The sequence below is a fragment of the Dromiciops gliroides genome, chromosome 1, assembly GCF_019393635.1.
Source record: "Dromiciops gliroides isolate mDroGli1 chromosome 1, mDroGli1.pri, whole genome shotgun sequence".
NCBI classification, from domain to species: domain Eukaryota; kingdom Metazoa; phylum Chordata; class Mammalia; order Microbiotheria; family Microbiotheriidae; genus Dromiciops; species Dromiciops gliroides.
This window is the reverse complement of record NC_057861.1, coordinates 753,925,786-753,945,694: the sequence shown is the minus strand read 5'-3', so window position 1 is coordinate 753,945,694 and position 19,909 is coordinate 753,925,786. Positions and strand designations below refer to the sequence as shown.

The window sequence follows — 19,909 nt, the reverse complement described above, 5'->3', positions numbered from 1 at the left end:
GTCTATTGCTAGGAGTCCAGGCCACTGGATCTTAGGAACTTAAGACCAAAACAGAATTATTCTTGCCCCCTATAACATTACTAGAGCCAATCCTTCATTCAAAGACACTGAGTACCTCTGGTGTTGAAGAGGGGACCGGGCTGCCTCATTATTCTGAAACCGATACAGTAGATGCTTGATAAATGCTTGTTGATTGACTATGCCTGGTGATCAGGGTATGCCAATGGGAGTGGTGAGGCAGGAGGGAGAGCTTATTGAGATTGGATTTAGCAGACTGATAGAACTTCTTTAACACAGAGTCGAGGTGTGTAGTAGCAACTGCTTAAGACATGTTTGAATCCTAATCCCTGAGGACCCCGGGTGCCAAGTATACATTTTAGCTCTTCCATTAATTGTCCAGAAAGTGACTGGGATGTCCAGAGGCTGGCTAGGCTGGCCTGTAGAGGAAGCAGGAGGTTAGGTCCGGGCCTGATAGAGAAGCAGGGAAAAGGGTGAAAGTGGAAGGAAATAACAGATCATCTAATGCAACCATCAGGAGCACCCAATGGCAGGGTCGCCATGTTGCCCAGGGCCCATCCTTTCCCCTAAACCAGCCAACCTGCCTGACCAAAAGCAAACTTTATGTCTCTCATTAAACCCTCTATTTCCTGGAGCATACACAAGCATATGAGGGAACTTCATCCTGCCAAACGTGCTCCTGATGGATGAGGACACAAACCCCAGCAGGGGGAAAAGGCTTGCTTGTCACACAAGAACAGTCTGAGGAAGGACCAAGCACTGTCAGGAGAGGTTGGGAAGGCATGCAGAGGGATCCCTAGAGAAGCCCAGTAGCGGCAGTTGTTAGCCCTGCCCTTCTCCTCATATTACCCTCTATTTCTTGACAGGGTAATGACTGGGAGGAATTATAGTGAAATGTGAAGAGTTCTAGATTTCCAGAGGGCCAGGGTTCCAATCCAGATCTTCCAATTCCTACCTTGGGAAGTCATTTTACCACTTCCAGCATCAGTTTCCTCCTCTGTAGAATGAGAGGGTTGGACTAGATGACCTAGAAGTTCCCTTCCAGCTTTAGATCCAGAATTCTGTGATCTGTGTGCCAGATGTATCATTCTAGAGTATAACCCCCTTGAGGGGAGGGACCATGTCTTTGTGTCCCTGGTACATAGCACAATGCCTTGAACATGAAAGGTAGTTAACCTTTAAATCCTTCTAATGTAGACACAAATCTAGGGCTAAGGTACAAGGATAAACTTGTATTGAAGACCCAAGGCTTAAAGAAAGTACAGGCTTTGAGTTGTAATTTTAGGTTTGCTCAACATCTATCAAGAAGTATTTTTTAAAACAGGGCAATGAGGGTTAAGTGACTTGCCCAGTGTCACACAGCTAGAGTCAAGTGTCTGAAGCTGTATTTGAACTCAGGTCCTCCTGAATCCAGGGCTAGTGCTTTATCAACTGTGCCACCTAGCTGCCCCTATCAAGAAGTATTAATAAGCACCTACTATGTGCCAGGCACTGTGCTAAGTGCTGGGAATACAAAAGGAGGCAAAAGACAATCTCTGCCCTCAAGGAACTTATAGTCTAATGGGGGAGACAACATGCAAACAAATATATACAAAGCAAGCTCTAGACAGTATAAATAGGACACAATTAACAGCAGGAAAAGCACTGGAATTCTGAAGATTGGGGAAGGCTTACTGTAGAAAGTGGGATTTTAATTAGGACTTAAAGGAAGCTGGGGAAGTCAATGGATGGAGTTAAAAAGGGAGAAGGTCCCAAGCAGAGGGGACAACCAAAGAAAATGCCCAGAGCTAAGAGACGAAATGTCTTACTAGTGGAAAAGCCAAGAGGCCCATGTCACTCGGTCAGAGTAGTTGTTGAGGAGTAAGATATAAGAAGACTGAAAGGGAAGGGGGAGGCTAGGTTTTGAGGGGTTTGGAATGCCAAGGGGAAGATGAGGCTATGGTTTGAGTCTGATGAAATCTTTATATGTGTGAAAGTATGAAAGATAGCAGGCTGCCCTTCTAAGGAATGGCCTTAGAAACAAGGCGAAGTCTCTTGTCTGGAGGACACAGTAAATACAAGACTGTGGGAACCATGCCTTCCTCATCTGCTCCTCCCAGGTCAGAAACATCTAAGGGAAGAAGAAGAATACCTCTATTCCAACTAGCCATGGCAAGTTCCATAAATTAAATCTAGGATTAAAACTAGGAGTTTTCATTTTCTGTGGAACAGATCAAGAATCTGTTAGAGTTGGTGATACAATGGCCCACTCTAAAAGAGATCTGAAGCCCTGGGGTGGACTGGAGACAGAACTCAACTCCCTGGTCCTTTTGATCTGATGTGACTTTATCCTAACCTAAGTTTATCCTAACCTAAGCAGCTACATAGCACAGGGCAGCCAGGTGGTACGATGGATAGAGTACCAGGCTTGGATTCAGGAAGACCTGAATTCAAATCCGGCCTCAGATACTTCCTATATGAGTGACCCTGGACAAGTCACTTAACCCTGTTTTCCTCCATTTCTTCATCTGTAAAATGAGCCGAAGAAGGAAATTCCAAACCACTCATCTCTCTACCAAGAAAATCCCCAAAGGGTTCATGAAGAGTTGCACACCACTGAGCAACAACAAAGCTCAATTAAGCAATGCTTATTAAGCACTGATGACAAGACTCCCAGCCAGGGGCCAGAGATATAAAACCAGAACAGTCCCTGCCCTTGGAGTGCTTATATTCTACCACAGAAATGCATGTAACAAGTAAACAAAATATTGAATATATACAAAGTAATTTCTAAAGCGAATCGAAATGAGAAAAGACCTGAAGTAGGAGGTGCCATCTGGTCTGGGCTAGGACAAAAGCAAAGGATTCTCCCAGACTTCAAGGGGAAGACATGAAGCTCTTCATTACCCTCAGACTCTTATGGCAAAAGCTCGCCTGGATTGGATTCTTGAGGAACCGAAGTCAGAAGAAATAGCTATTGCTCTTCCTACCTTTCTATCAAGGTCAGCCTTTCATTAGCATAGCAAGTAGGGTATTGCACTTAGAATCAGGAAGATCTGGGTTCAAATCCTGACACATTTATTTATTGTGTGACCCTGAGCCAATCACCTGATCTCTCTGTATCTCAGTTTCCGAATCTGTAAGATGAAGGGGTTGAATTTGATGGTCTTTGAGATCCCTCCCAGCTTTAAAGACTATGATTCATGGGTGACTTGTGGTCTTCCTAGACCAAGGGTTCCTCACCTTTTTTGTATCATGGACGTCTACAGCAATCTGGTGAAACTTATGAAGCCCTTCTCAGAAAAGCACTTTTAAATAATTGAAGGAAATGAAACATTTCAGTTAGAAGTTACCAAAAAGAAGGATGTCATCCCCCCAAATCCAACCAAGTTTATGGACACCTGAAAATCTATCCATGGGCCCTTTTGGGGTCTTTTCACCCCAGATTAGAAATGCTTGTCCTAGATAAAGAGAAGATGCACTAGGTCACCTCCTAAAGTCCTTTCTAGCACCACAATACTACAAAACAAAATAACAGGGAAAATCATCCTCCCTTGATAGTCTACCGAGAAAGTTACCAACAGGAAACATGAGGCCACACAGGTTTCACAACCAAAACATTGCCGTATTGGGGTCTGCTGGCCAAATTCTTCCTAACAGGATTGAAAAGCCAGAAGTAGAAAGCAGATTCACGAAATCTGATTTACCAAGCATGGAAGTGCCTACTGACCTGGGAACACAAAGCCAGAGAGAGAGGCCTGGGCCCAAGGTGCTTCCATATGCTCACATTCCAAGTCATATCTTCTCACTCAAATCAACCCCCACCCCAAACTCAAAATGAAGACTTTAGATTTCTGGTTTGGGGCCCTTTGGGACAAGGGAAGTCCCAAAAAGTGGTGTCCACTGTTTTTCCCATTCTTTCAGTGGCTTGGGAAGTTCTGAAGAAAGGCAAAGAGAGTGAAGGGAAATTTACAGGAAAAAGGAAAGGAGAGGATAGATTTCTCAAAACCCCAAACAGCAAAGAATACTTGGAGTACATTCACACACACACACACACACACACACACACACACACACACACACACACACACACAGGGACGTTTTAAACTGGAAAAACCTCAGTAAGCAGTTAATCTGACCCACTCATTTATAGATAAGGAGTCTGCAGTTCAGAGACAATGTCACTTGCCCAAAGTCATAGAGAGACAAGAACTGGCCCCAAAATCAAGCCTTGAGTGATGCAAGATGGACGAACTAGGAATTTGGGGTTCCAAGTTGAATTCTAGTTCTAGAGCTGGAAGAGAGCCTAGAAATCATGAGGCCCATTCCTTTCTCCTAAAAATAAGGGAACTGAACCTGAGAGAGGGGAAAAGTCCTTGCTCCAGATAACACAAGCAGATTTGAACCCAGGTCCCCTGACTCCAGAGCTCAGTGTTGCTTGGATCGTACCACCCGGTCTCCAATGGTCTATCACTTGCTGTGTGACTTCATCCGGGTTACCTCCTCTCTCTGGTCCTTGTTTTCTCATCTATAACATGAGAGAGTCGGGCCAGATAGCCAGGAGCTGACTTCCGCGGTTATTCCAGCCCTGACTCCGCCTTTCCTACTTATCCTAGCTAGAGTATCTTTGTGCAAAGATATTGACATGTTGCCTCCCTCGATAAAACGTGAGCTCCTTGAGTGCAGGGAGCCTCTTTTGCCTTTCTCTGTATCTTCAGCACTTAGCACAGTCCCTGGCTCTTAAGAAATGTGTATTGACTTCCTGACTTGCAGCCACCCAGAGTGACAATCCAGAGACACCCGCTTCTGTGGGAATAGCACAAAAGAAGGACATTTGCCCTAAAAAAAAAGCCAAACAAACAAACGTTTCAGAGCACAGGGAAATGTTAAGGAGTTCTTTCTTCACCCACCCCTAAGAATGTCTTTCTTAAAGCCTTTGGGGACCCGGGCAAAGGAGCTGCTGAGCCCCCTGTTGGAGAAAGCGAAAACAGCTTTCTGCTCAATTCGGAGCTTCTAGTTTGCACTTCCAAGAGTTGATAGGAGCGCCCAGCTCAGGCTGGCTGAGGGCCGGGCCCAAGGGTTAACGAGCCGCACTCCACCCCCATAAACACAGCAGCCACTCCCCAGCCCCCGTGGCCCTCATCTCCAAGCCGGGGGAGCGTGCGCCCGGGCCCTCCCCGCAGCTCCAGCCCCTGCCCCTGCCCTCGGGGGAGGTGATGTCAGCGCGTCGGGGCCGAGGGGGGCGGCAGCGGGGGAGCCCTCCCGTAGTGCCGAGCCGCGGGCCGGGCCCACGTCAGATGCGGCGCGGGGATAAATAGCAGCCTGCTGGGGCCATGGCTGTCGGCACTCGGAGCCTGAGCAGGAGCAGGAGCTGGAGCTGGGACCAGGGCCGGGGCCGGGGCGCAGCAGAGAGGAGCGGCCGCCTGCGGGCTCCCAGCTGCTCCGAGGTCCGACGGGGCCAGCGGAACCGTGAGCTAGCGGGCGGGAGACCGCGGGCTACACCGGCGGCAGCTCCCGAGGCGGCCCTGACGGTCCCGCCGGCGGCACCCCAGGCGGTCCCGGCTGTCCAGACGGCAGCGCCCCAGCCAGCCCCAGCAATCCCGGCGGCAGCGCCGGTAGCGGACTGAGCAGGAGGGCGGCCCGACGGCTGCAGCCATGCTCGTCGCCAGCCTGGCAGCACTGGCCCTGGCACTGCGCCTAACCCGGGCAGTGCGCGGCGCGCCTTGCGAGCCTGTGCGTATCCCCATGTGCCGCTCCATGCCCTGGAACCTGACCCGCATGCCCAACCACCTGCACCACAGCACGCAGGAGAACGCCGTGCTAGCCATTGAGCAGTACGAGGAGCTGGTGGACGCCAACTGCAGCTCGGTGCTGCGCTTCTTCCTGTGCGCCATGTATGCGCCCATCTGCGCGCTGGAGTTCCTGCACGACCCCATTCGGCCCTGCAAGGCGCTGTGCCAGCGCGCCCGGGACGACTGCGAGCCCCTCATGCGCCTCTACAACCACAGCTGGCCCGAGAGTCTGGCCTGCGACGACCTGCCGGTCTACGACCGCGGCGTGTGCATCTCCCCTGAGGCCATCGTCACAGACCTGCCTGAAGGTGCCGAGAGGGCTCAGGGCAGCTTGGGGAGGGATCCCTGGGCCAGGGGCATCCGGAGAGGTTCCAAAAGGAGGGCACCGGGGAGTTGGAGTCAGGGCTTCCACAGCTGCCCCTCCAAAACCCCCGGGGAGGCTGGCAACAGAAATTATCTTAGCCCCCTGGTTTTCAGTGGGGAAACTGAGTCTCTTGGAGATATCTACAAGGCGTACTTGCCCGCGGTCACGCAACTAGCATGGTGTGAATTATATCATATCACATATGGTGGGACATATATCACACAGAGAGAGAGAGAGAGACACAGACACAGACGCGCACGCACGCACACACACACACACACACACACACACCCTTGCTTTTCGAGTCGGAGGACGTAGGGTCTCTGCCACATACCACATACTTCGTGACCTCAGGCAAGTCGCCTCCCCACTCTGAGACACAGTTTCCTCCACTGGACAATAAGGAGCCTAGACTAGCTAGCTTCGGGGACCCCTTCCAGCTCCAGAGGATGATCCTGAGATCGCTACGAGTCTCAGTTTCCTTCCCTGTGAAATAAGGAGCCTGAACTAGACGTAAACCCGGGTCTCTTCCATCTCTAACGCTCTAAGCCGGAATCTAACCCTAGACTTGGCTCGTGCGCCAGCCTCCAGCTGCTTCTCTCTTTTTAGGGCACTGGCCGCTGAACGGTAGCAGCAAGAGAGGTAACTGCGTCCTATGAGCCCCGGGAGAGACTAGTGCGACCCGCCCTCTCCCCGAAGGGCTCTGCTCCCCAATCTTCCCGGAGGCTTTAGGTCAAGCCTGGGAGTCCTTCTCTTCCCCTTCCTTTACAAACCCTCCGGAATCCTTTCCTCATCTGTAGAATGAGGATAATAACGTGGTTCCCACGTCCCAGTCTGATGGAGGCTCAGAGCCCTGCACAAACCTTAGTGTGGCCCCATTTCATCTTAGTCTGCTTAGAATGCCAAAGGATGCTTAGCCCCGTGCCAGGCACCTAGTGGGGACTTCATGCTTCTTGACTGGATCTCCTAATAATGATGATAACGTCACCAGCACAGGCTTGGAGTCTGGCTGGCATTCTCACACCTAAAGGGATGATTTCCACTCCATCCTTGGGTATCTGGTGTGGGGAACGGGCTGCCCAGCTGGAGGATCCTGGTATTTCCAGGTCTAGAGGCAAAGTGACTGCCCCTTTTCCCACCTCCAGCTGGAAACAAGAGAAGGGAAGGAGGGCAAAGGCCCGGCTCGTGACTCATCAGGGATTTCGTAGTGGGAAAGTTCTCCAAAAGACTAAAAATGGAGGCTTATGGTCCCTAAGACCTTCCTTTATCTGAACCAAGAAGGTTGGTGTCGTCTCCTCCCATGTCTGCAGAAAGTGGTTGATTGGTTGGTTGGTTTTCCATGGCTTGAAGGCATTTCCTCTGGCCCCCTCATGCCCCCCCCCCCATAGATATCATGTGTGTATCTTTGTATTTACCCGGTATCTCCCCATTAAGATGGGGAGCTCTCTGGGGCCAGGGACTGTTTTTGTTCTGTCTTTTCGTTCCCAGAATTTAGGACAGTCCCTTAGGTAGAGTAAGCACTTAATAAATACCTGTTGACAGCCTGAAATTTGTATGGATCAGCTGATCACCAACCTCATGAAGGAGATCATATGACTATGGATCTGTAGTAGAAGGGACCTCAGAGGTGGCCTAATCCAACTGGCTCATTTTACAGATGTGGAAACTGAGGCCCAGGTAGGTTAAGTGGCTAACGCACGGCCCCACAGATAGCAGCTATCAGAACCTAAGTCCTCTTTCCATCATTCCGAGCAAGTTAAAGCTGAGCTTATATCTGCGAATGGAGACACCTACCTGGATAATCAAGAATCTCAAAAAAACACCTCTAGATGATCGGGTATCTATAGTGATAGGTTGCTTATTTAGGGCCAGGCACACAGTAGGTGTGTCAATAAATGCTTGTTTATTGCTTGATTGATTTCACGTCATCTGTATGTAGACTTAGATTATGGCTATATAGAAAAAAAAAAAAACCTTGGGGAATTTGGACACTTCACCTTTACCTGATCGTTATAAGTAGCCGAAACTTAAAAAGTGAGTGATCCCTTCTCATTCTGAGACTCGGAAACTGGGTGTGGGGCAGGCGGAGGGGATGAAGTATCCAGTCTGGCTGTTGCCATTACCAAAGCTGCCCGTCCCTTCCCTTTGCACTGTGCCTGTGAAGATGCCCTGAGACTAGAGCCTGCCCTGGGAAACTTAGAAATACTATAAATTTAGAAAATCTATACTATAAATTTAGATAATATTGTAAAATGAGGGTACGAGAGTTCAAGAAGCTTGGGGGAGGGGGTCGAAACCTGATAGAGCATATGCCAGGCCACTATTTCCATGTCCTTCATTCTGCTGGTGGAGAATATAAAAACTACTTACTCTTTTTTTTTTTTAATGTGGGGCAATGAGGGTTAAGTGAATTGCCTAGGGTCACGCAGCTAATAAGTGTCAAGTGTTTGAGTCCGGATTTGAGTTCAGGTCCTCCTGAATCCAGAACTGGTGGGTGCTTTATCCACTAGGCCACCTAGCTGCCCTGCTACTTGCTCTTTCAATAGAGAATTAGAAGTTAACATACCACGTGGCCCATGCCCTTTTCCAGATGCGAAGTGGATAGACATGACCCCAGACATGATGGTACAGGAGAGACCTCTTGACACTGACTGCAAGCGCCTAAGCCCTGGTGAGTTCCTCTTTGTTCACTTTTCCTGGCTGTCTTCTCCAAACTAAATGCCACAGCTGCTTTCAGTCTTTCCTTTCTCTTTTGTTTTCTCAAGACCGGTGTAAATGCAAAAAGGTGAAGCCCACCCTCACAACCTATATGAGCAAGAACTACAGCTATGGTGAGTCATGGGGCTGCATGAGCATGGAGCTGTCCACTTCTGAGACTTGGATGGTAACAAAGCCCTCCTCCCAAGCCACTCATACATTATCGACTGAAAAAAGGAGAAGGGTGGATGGGTTATAGGGTGAATTTAGTGGTAAAATCAAGCTAGTATGCACAACGTAAGCCATTCTGTGTAGGTCAAACAGATAGAGACAGAGAAGGGGATGATCTGGGTAAATCAGCCAGAATCTGCAGAGCATCAGAGTTTAGCATTATAACAGGCAGTTATCTTCCTGTGACTTGTTTCTTTTCCTTGGGGAGGACCCCAGCCCTTGGGCCTTGCTGATAGCTGATTTGGCTCACTAGCCTTCTTCTCCCCAAAAGTTTCTATGCTGAGACTCTCCTGTATGCTTTACCCCTATTTGGGCATTTAAGCAATAAGCATGCCTTATTGCTTTAAAAAGGAGAAAACTTGTTAACCCACAGCTGGAATACTTGTAAATTCTATTTAAAAGAAAGAGCACTTTCCTTAGAGATGTTTGTATGGGACTTTTCTGTTGGCAAATGGACTTTCCCCAGAATTTCTAGCCAGTTCAAAAACTAAGCCTGTTAGTCAGGCTGGGTAGGCAGCTTTACCTTTTTACAAAGGCCCAGTAAAGCTTAGAAGTGAAGGACCATGGGGGCAGCTAGGTGGCACAGTGGATGGAGCACCGGCCCTGGATTCAAGAGGACCTGAGTTCAAATCCGGCCTCAGACACTTAACACTTACTGGCTGTGTGACCCTGGGCAAGTCACTTAACCCCCAATTGCCTCACTAAAAAAAAAAAAAAGAAGTGAAGGACCTTAAACTCAGAGCTGACTTCCAAGCTACTTCAGTGATTCCTAACCAGAGTCCAGTATAGGCCACCAAAATATTGTTGGGGATGTAATAATAGTGAATGCTTATATGTCACTCTAAGTTTTGCAAAGAGGTAGATCTAATGTTATGCTATATATAAAATATTATAAATGTATTACATTCTACAATGAAGTTTATCGATGTGTCTATATGTTTGTGGGCGGCTAGGTGGCGCCATAGTGCCTAGAGTGCTGGGCTTGGAGTCAGGATGACTCATCTTCCTGAATTCAAATGTGGCCTCAGATGCTTACTAGCTGTTCCACCCTGGGCAAGTCACTTAACTCAAACAGTTCCTCATCTGTAAAATGAGCAGGAGAAAGAAATAGCCAGCCACTCTTGCATCTTTGCCAAGAAAACCCCAAATGGAGTCACAAAGAGTCAGACACAATTGAAATAACTGAACAACCGTGTGTGTTCTCATTGGCTCCTCACAACAACCCTGTGAGACAGGTACTATTATAATCCCCACTTAAGAGGCAGCTAGGTGGCGCAGTGGATAGAGCACCAGCCCTGGATTCAGGACTACCTGAGTTCAAATCTGGCCTCAGACACTTAACACTTACTGGCTGTGTGACCCTGGGCAAGTCACTTAACCCCAATTGCCTCACTAAAAAAAATTTTTTTTTTAATTTAAAAAAATAAAAAAAAATAATCCCCACTTAACCAATGAGAAATCTGAGTTAGAGATGAAGTGACTTATCTAGGGTTATACAGCTACTAAGTATCTGAGTCAGAATTTGAACTCAGGTCTTCCTGACTCTGAGTCCTTCTGTAGATTGAAGAAATAGTTTGAACATATACCTGAATAAGTACTTATCAAATATATGTCCATATGATTGTGATAGCAGACCTGCACATTTATTTAAAGCTGTCACTGAATTCATTATTACTGAGTGAGTTTTCTCACTCAAAAGCACACTAATAGTAAAACTGCTATCATGTCCAAGTACTTTGGGGAGCCAGCCCTGTGCTATCTCTAGCTAGGAATGTTTGTTAGTCCTAATCACTAAATTATTAGGCTACTGTTATTTGAATACAAATTAAAGTGTTCAAATTCTTGCCAGCACAACGAGTAGGCTGCTTGTGCATTTGAAATCTGTTTTTGACACTTTAACATTTTCCTTGTGTTCCTTTAACTCCACATGTTCTCCAAAGGATGTGGTGGGTGCACTTTTCTGCTACTTTGGACATTTACAGGAAGGTTCTGTAGTTTACAATCAACGGTGATTAAGTGCCTGGGAATACAAGGACAATAATGCAGGAGGCCTTTTGCAGTCTCTTTCCCTCCCCCACCCCCCCATGTCCTATCTCCCCATCCGGCAGGGCCTTCATTCAGAGAAGAGTCTTGTGTGTATGAGCTTGTGTACATGTTCTCTCCCATATTAGGATCTGAGATCCTGGAGGACAGGGGCTGGGTCTTGTCTTTCTTTATCTCCCTGGCACACAGTAAGTGCTTAATAAATGCTTCTTGGCTCTACCTGACTTTCAGTAGTCCCAGCCCTCAAGGCTCTTGTATACAAGGACTTTCCCCATGGTAGTCCTGTGAGGTAGGTAATATAGGGATTATTATACACATATATATTACATACACTCCATTATACAGATGAGGAAATGGAGGCTTGGGAAACAGAGGTAAATTGTCTAAGGTCATAGGCCAGCATTGATGAGGCTGGAACCCAGTCTCCTACACCACACCCTTCTTTTGTCTCTTTTCCAACTGAAATTGTATTCCGATGAAGAAAATTTGAAATGCCTGTTAGATATCATTGTATAGTTGCTTTTTTCTATCATGTCTGATCCTTCATGACCCCTTTTAGTGGGGTTTTCCTGGCAAAGATACTGGAGTGGTTTGCCATTTCCTTCTCCAGGTCATTTTACAGATGAGGAAACTGGGGCAAGCAGGGTTAAGTGACTTGCCCACAGTCATACTGCTAGAAATTATCTCTGGGCAGATTTGAACTCGGTTCTTCCTGATTCCAGGCCCAGCACTCTATCTAGGCCTACAAATAAGACACATATGGGGAAAATTGAAGGAAATCTTTGAGGATAGATGCTAACATTCAAAGGCTTGGGAAAAGCCACTAGCTGGAGGTCAGTCAGTCAATAAACATTAATTAAGCTCCTACTATGTGCTAAGCACTAGGGATACAAAAAGAAACAAAAGGAGCAGCTGGGTGGAGCAGTGGATAGAACACCAGCCCTGGAGTCAGGAGGACCTGAGTTCAAATCCGGGCTCAGACACTTAACACTTACTGGCTGTGTGACCCTGGGCAAGTCACTTAACCTCAATTGCCTCACCAAAAAAAAGAAAAAAGAAAGAAAGAAAAGAAAAGAAAAGAAACAAAAGACAATCCCTGGCCCCAAGAAGCTTATGATCTAATGGGGAAGACAACAAGTATTTACAAACAAGCTACACAAAAGATCAATTGGAAATCATTGAGAGAGAAGTAGAATTAAGAGAAGCTGGGAAAGACCACATAGAAGATGGGCTTTTAGTTGGGGCTTAAAGCAAACCAGAGAAGACAGTAAATGGAGGTGAGGAGAGGGACATTCCCAGGGATGAAGGACAGCCAGGAAAAAGTACCCAGAGCTGAGAGATGGAGGCCAGTGTCACCGGATCAAAGAGTCCTACTGGGGAGGGAGGTGTAAGAAGACAGGAGGCAATAGGGAGCCAGTGGAGTTTACTGAGTAGAGGAATCACATGGTGGTGGTACCTGAGCTTTAGTGGTTGAATGAAGAATGGATTGGAGTAGGGAAAAACTTGAGGAAGGCAGACCGCTGTCTCCAGCGGCTATGACAACAGTCCTGACAGGAAGTGATGAGTGCCTACCCCTATGTGGATATGAGTGGACAAAGTGTCAGAGGAGAGAAGGGGGCTTATTGGGGAGATGTTGCAAAGGTGAAATCAATAGGTCTGGACAACAGCTGAGGTATGGGGGGGGGAGGGGGAGTGGTGAGAGATAGTGAGGAATCCAGAATCACTCCTAGGTTGTGAGGCTGAGAGACTGGGAGAATGATGGTGTCCTCCACAGTAATAGGGATGGTAGGGGTGAGTGGGGTTTAAGGAAAAGATAATCGGTTCTGTTTGGGACATGTTTAGCTTAAGATGTCTACAGGATACTCTTGTGCTAAAAGAAATGATAAGCAGATGGATTTCAGAAAAACCTAGAAAGACTTCAAGATTTACATGAATTAATATTGAGTGAAATGAATAGAACCAAGAGAGAATACTGTACACAGTATCAGCAATATTGTGTGATAGGCTTACCTCCTCTCAGCCATACAATGATCCAAGACAATGCCAAAAGATATATGGTAGAAAACACTCTCCACATTCAGAAAAAGAACTATGGAGTCTGAATGCAGATTGAAGCAGACTATTTCCACTTTCATTGTTGCTTTTTTTGTTGTCGTTCTTGTTTATTCTTTCTTGCATCTTTTCTTTTGTTCTGATTCATCTCTTACAACGTGACTAGTGTGGAAATGCATTTACCATGATTCTAATATATAACCTATATCAAATTGCTTGCTGGCCATGGGAGGGGGGGGAAGGAAAGGTGTGTGTGTGTGGAGGGGGCAGGAATTTGGAACTCAAAAAAAAAAATCTTTACATGTAATTGGGGGGAAATAAAAAATAAAGCTGTCTAAAGGACATGATATGATAGGTTAAGGAACTGAAAGGCAGTTGGAAATGTGAGCTGAGCTGGCAGGGTTTACTTCAGCAGAGAAGTTAGTGAAGGTTAGATCGATTTAAGCATCATCACAAAGAGATGGTCATCAAACCCGTGAGGATGGCAGCGTTGCTCACAATATCTTTTGAATTGCAGTGATTCACGCCAAAATAAAAGCCGTGCAAAGAACTGGCTGCCACGAAGTCACCACAGTGGTGGACGTGAAAGAGATTTTCAAGTCCTTGTCACCCATTCCCCGGACTCAGGTGCCTCTTGTGACTAACTCTTCCTGCCAGTGCCCAAACATCCTGCCCCACCAAGACGTGCTCATCATGTGTTATGAATGGAGGTCAAGGTAGGCAGAGGCAGGGATGGAGGGCAGGGAGAAGATGGATTTTGATGGATGCTTAGGCATGATGCTTTTGTGTTTGGTTTTTGCCTTTGTAATCCAGCACCTAGCACTTCCTACATCTTAGGGGTGGGCGTATTATGAATGGAAAACTCTAGTCTTTGAGTACAAAATTAATTTAATGCCGCACCAGTTGGCTTAGCTAGCACTCCTTCCAAAAAGCTTTCTCCCACTTGGCTGGCTTCCTTATTCTGTGTCAAGCAATCACCTGATAAGCATTTGTTAAGTGCCCACTCTGTGCCGAACCCTGTGTTTAGTTCTAGGAATACAAAGACCAAAATGAAGCCATCTCTGCCCTCAGGGAGGTTGTATCCTGCTAGAGAAGACAACGTGGCCAGGTGTTAGTATTTATAAAAGAGATATAAAATCATTTCTGAAGTGGAATGAATTATCAGGTCTTGGGATTCTAGACCTAGAATGTGTGAAAGCAGGAACCTCTGCACCGCTTAGTTAGACTTAGAGTCCTAGACTTGGAGTCAGGAACACCTGAGCTTGAAACCTGGGCAAGTTACCTTATCTCTGTCAGCCTCAGTTCCCTCCAGCCTTGCAGGGCTGCTACTGAGGAGGGAATCAGATGTAAAGCATCTCGCATTTAAAGTACTATGGGTATGCCCCCACCACTACTGCTGCTGCTCCTCCTGATGGTGCTGGTCATGGAGGTCCAAGGTGAAGTCTATGGTAGGTGTAGCTTTAAAAATACTGACTAGGGCGGCTAGGTGGTACAGTGGATAAAGCACTGGCCTTGGATTCAGGAGGACCTGAGTTCAAATCCGGCCTCGGACACTTGACACTTACTAGCTGTGTGATCCTGGGCACGTCAATTAACCCCCATTGCCCTGCAAAAAATCAATCAATCAATAAATAAAAATACTGACTAGACAGACACATTCATGACACTTTATTTCATCAACTATTTGTTTCAGAATGATGCTTCTTGAGAATTGCCTGGTAGAAAAATGGAAAGACCAGCTGGGGAAAAGGTTTATAGTAAGTATGACCACTGCCCTTTTGTCGCTGGTGTGTGGGAGTACCAGGAGGGGGAGGGAATGGAGGCATCTGCGTGTATGTGGGGTGGGGGTGAATTTGTGTGTATGATATATGTGTTGGATATCTGTGAGGGTGTGTATGGAGGACTGTAGAGGGGGTTTATGGGGGAGGCAATCTGGGTCTGTGGGGGAATTGTAGCGACAGAGACATTTTATGGATTTTCATGGCTCTCCTTAGTCCCTCTGCTACCCCTTGTGATAAGATCCTCCCTTTAGGAGGTAGTGTGGCATAATAGAGATAGAGATAGAGAGCTGGCCTCAGAGTCAGGGATACCCGGCCTCAGATCCCTAGGCTGACATGGATTAGCTATGTCCCTAGTACATCACACAGTGAAGTAGGGAGGGGGACTGGTTCTGTGTTTTCACTGGTATAATAAACTCCTAGGGAGGAAACTTCCTGCCAATGCAGGTCAGCATCTTCTCTGAGACTCGGATCTGTGATGCTCATGCATCAGAGGTGGGCTGGCTCCAAAGCTGGTTCTCTGAGCAATATGCCCCACCCTCCTAGGGTAGATGCCACAAGGAATGTCTGTGGGAAGAGGTGAGAGAGGCCCAAGAGGCTCTCACAGGCCCACTCTGTGACTTCTTCTTTGACTGGCCTAAATCACCTGGAAGCTAAATTGGCCAGCTCAATCTGTGTGATGTTAAATAATCATTTCCTTCTTTCTTTTTAAAGATACACTGGCTTGGGGCAGCTAGGTGGCACAGTGGATAGAGCACTGGCCCTGGATTCAGGAGGACCTGAGTTCAAATCCGGCCCTAGACACTTGACACTTACTAGCTGTGTGACCCTGGGCAGGTCACTTAATCCCAATTGCCTCACCAAAAAAAGAAAAAAAAAAGACATTGACTTGTTTCAACACACTTTTATTAAGGAGCAACTCCATCCACAAAAGAGGCAGAACTGATAGAACTGTCCATGGCCTCAGATTTGGGGTTGTAGAGAAAGATCAAAGTCAAACCTGGGTGCCTGGGTGGGTGAGAGTGCCACAGACCGAAAGTTACAAGGATGGTGCAGCAGCTAGGTGGCACAGTGGATAGAGCACCGGCCCTGGAATCAGGAGGACCTGAGTTCAAATCTGGCCTCAGACACTTAACACTTACTAGCTGTGTGACCCTGGGCAAGTCACTTAACCCCAATTGCCTCACTTAAAAAAAAATGTTACAAGGATAGCACCGTATGTCAATATCATGCCAGTGTCCAGAGCAAGGGCTCTCACTCCCTTTTGCAGCATGGACTCTTGGCAATCTAATGAAGATGTTTCAGCCCTTTTCAGATAAGGGATTTTTATATTCATCATTCAAGGAAATGCTAAGTTTCAGTCAGAGGTTAGTGAAAACAAATATATCCTTTTCCCCAACTTCCTGGACCCCCTGATGTCTCTCCATAAATACCTTGGGGATCCGTGAAAGTCAAGGAGCCCTGGTCTACTGGGGCTTCTAAGTGACAATCTTTAGCATAGTCCAAGAGATGGCAATGCCCCCATTTATCCAAAGGTCAAAGTCCTGGCAACCTTGACCCTCCAGAACAGAATCTATGAAATTGGAAATAAAGAAAAAGGAACTGGGTGGCCAAAAAAAAAAGCTGAAACAAGAGCCATGTTCTTGACTTTGTAGGAGAAAGAGCGTCACCCTCTGACTAGCAACATAACCTTCATGCTTATGTTTCCAAATTTTCTCTACAGCAGTGGGAAGAGAGGCTACAAGAGCAGCAGCGAACGACTCAGAAGCGAACTGCTGGGCGCACCAGCCGCAGTGGCCCTCCCAAGCCCAAGGGAAAGCCCCTGGGGCCCCGTCCTGTGGGCCCTCAGAAGAGCATCAAAGCCAGGAGCGCCCCCAAGCGACCAAAACCGCAGAGGGCGTGAGCTGACAGTTTCCCCAATCAAAGACTTTCAGCCACGATGGGGACCCAAGCCTCCTTTGGGCGTATGCCCAAGAACTTACGCCCACCATCCTTCCCACGGGGTGCGGCCTCAGTCCTCTGCAGATTGTGTTTCCTAGCACTTTACTATCCAAGGTTTGCTTTCTCATGCTTAGCCACTGCAAGCCATAGCTCCAGGTTGGCACCTGCATTGATGTTTGAGGAGGCTTTGAGCAGAAGGGCAAAGCTTCTCATCGCCAAAGCAGCCCCATAATATTCTATCAGTTAGTGGGTGATGGCTGAGAGGATAGCGGAAGGGCGCTCCTGCCGCTGGTGAGGATGGAGAGCGTACAGTGGAAGGACACTCCAGTCCCTGGTGTGGATGGTAAAAATGCCTCATATGCCAAACTCTTTGTCTGTAAAATGTAGCTCACTTCAGCTGGCTTCTACAGTTAGGATATCAACTGTAGTCTAGAAGATGAATGTTTGTTTGCAAAAGAAGCAAGAAATAGGAAGGAAAGATGCAGTATTTCAAAGAGCTCTGTGGGGTGTGGTGGGTTATTACTGTTTTCCATGTGTAATGAAATTATTCCATAATTCTAAGAGTCACAGAATTTCAGAGCGGTAAAGAACATCAGCCACCATCTCATGCAAACAATATGTGAAAATCCCACCATAACATTCCCAAAAGGGAATGAGGATTCCCCACCTCCTAAGGCAGCCCAGCCTACACTGGGAGAACTCCAAGTGTTAGAAACATTTTAAGTATTCAAAGTAAGATATGGTCGTCTGTTAGGGCTAACTGACTTGGCTTTCAAATCTCATTTTGGCCAAAAAACTCCGAGAAGAGGCTCGTGATTCATTTTGAGGTGTCAGCAGGGATGTCCTGGATTGGAATTCCACCTGAAGTATTTGCTGCCTCTGAGACCCAGGGCAGTGGATCTGTGCAGGGGTAGGGGAGACCCAAGGAAGTAAATTCAATTAAACAAATGTTTATTAAGCACCAAATGTGTGGGGGTCAATAAACCCCCATGGCATAGTGACTGGAGAGTCTGTCTCAGAGTCCAGAAGACCTAAGTTCAAGTATCACTTCTGACACACATTGGCTGTGTGATCCCAGATGAGTTATTCAACCTTTAATGGTCTAGATAACTCTTACAGAAGATTCTGATCTACATCTTACCTGGATGAAATTAAAGATCCAGTCCCGAAAAAAAAAAGTGTGCCCAGAGTAGTAGTAGGCACTGGAGATACCAAGAAGGAAATTAAATCAGTCCTGCCTTCAGTAAGCTTGCATTCTCCTGTAAACAACAAGCATTTCTTGAATACCTACAGTGGCTAAGGTTTCTTTTCCTCTAACACTCTTCCCTGAGCGATAAGGACTGTGTGAGCTCCCATGAGGTTGGGTCCAGCTCCCTCCCCAGCCACTCTGAGGGCCTCAGTAGACTAAGCCTGGCTAAAAGGCACCTGAAAAGAGACCTTTCTTGTGTACTGGGTTTTTGTCACTGGAAGACTCTGAGGCAGGACCTTTGCAACGTGAAAAGCTCACAGTGGCACCAGACCCTGCATCGGCTGCCCTATCCATAAACTGGCAGGAAGTGTGTCTGTTCTTCATCCCCACCTCTCCCAGTGGAGAGGAAAGAGCACATACAAGGACTCAGAGGATACAGGACACCAACTCACAGGCTTAAAAAAGTGTCTAAAGTGGGATCTGAACCCAGATCAGCACAATGTGGTGGACATAGGATTTCAGTGAAAGTGCCGGAAAAGAGATCGAGCCTCTTTGTGATCCTGATATACCTAAAAGAGGTTCTGGAGGGCAGGGGAAGTGGTGAGCTGGCCCTGTGATGGAAAGTCCAGTATTGGGCAGTGTGGCCGCTAAGCTGAGTTAGGCAGGGGATGTCTTTTTTGAACTGGAAGAAAGTTCGGGAGGGGGGCATTTCCCCCATCCCATAGAAGCCCCACTCCAAGGGACCCAACAGGCAGGCAGCCAGTCATCCAGCCTCTGCCTGTTATTTCATCGGCATAGCTAGCCCCCAAGAAGAGATGGTAGCCTTCCGCCAGAGCAGCCTGTCTGCCCCGGGGCCCTGGAGAACCTCAGGTGCCTGAGAAGTTAAGGGACTTGTGGTGTGTCCCAGATGTCACAGGTTGGCTCATTGGCGCTCCTCAATTGGCTGTCTTAGAGTTTGGGTGCCTGAGCTAGAATCCCCCGACCAAAGTATATTAGAGTTTGAGCCCTGATTTTCCTGCTCCAAGGCCAGCTTTCTCTCTCCAGCATCAGGCTGCCTCCCTGGGCCACATACTAGGAAGTATATATTATTGCTTAAATAGTTTATTCCTTTCTATTCTTTGAACAGTGAATTACTGCGAAGGGGATTTCGTATTTTTAAAGGGACTAATAAAGGGAGAAAGATGGCACCAGACCCACTTGGGACTCTGCTATTATCTGTTAAACACACACACACACACACACACACACACACACACACACACATGAACTTTACATCAATAGCACATCCCTTTAAAAGCTGCCTTCTCCCTCTCCTGACTGAAAAGCCCACTTAAGAGTGTGTGGTACAGTGAGGATAGCACTGGACGTAAGGACACCTGGGTCCTCCTCCTGGCTCCTGCCACTATTTCTGTGGCCATGGGCAAGAGATGTTCCCCTCCCAGCATGGGCCTCAGTTTCCCCATCTGAAAACTGAGGGCATTATCAGCAGCTCCTCCCTAAGATGCCTTCCAATTCTACATTCTTCTCATTCTCTGAGCACCCCTATTGTTTCCCTCTTCCCCTTACAAGGATCCTTAGGAAGGTTCTGCCATGACACAATTTTAGCTTAGCAGCTAAAGAGTGTGACTGAGCTGAAAACAACTCCTTTCCCCAAAGTCCTCCATCTTACTGCCTCATCACCTAAATATTGGAAGCCAATAATAAAGAGCCCATGCTCAGTACATTGCTTATTAATGAGCCAGCTTTAAAGCCTACCTGAAGGTCCTTTTACTTTATCTCCAGCCTCTGTTCCTTTGCATGTCATCCCCTTGCCTCAGCCTCACCC

The 19,909-nt window shown here is 47.2% G+C and overlaps 1 protein-coding gene across 1 annotated transcript; it reads left to right on the top strand.

Moving 5' to 3' along the window:
- Nucleotides 1-5,624: 5,624 nt before the first annotated feature.
- Nucleotides 5,625-19,276, top strand: SFRP4 (secreted frizzled related protein 4). Its single transcript, XM_043975894.1, has 6 exons — nucleotides 5,625-6,097; nucleotides 8,744-8,824; nucleotides 8,919-8,984; nucleotides 13,694-13,892; nucleotides 14,870-14,933; nucleotides 16,678-19,276. Exons 1-6 carry the CDS (start codon nucleotides 5,653-5,655, stop codon nucleotides 16,855-16,857), a joined length of 1,035 nt encoding a protein of 344 aa, XP_043831829.1. The 5' UTR covers nucleotides 5,625-5,652; the 3' UTR covers nucleotides 16,858-19,276.
- Nucleotides 19,277-19,909: the final 633 nt, after the last annotated feature.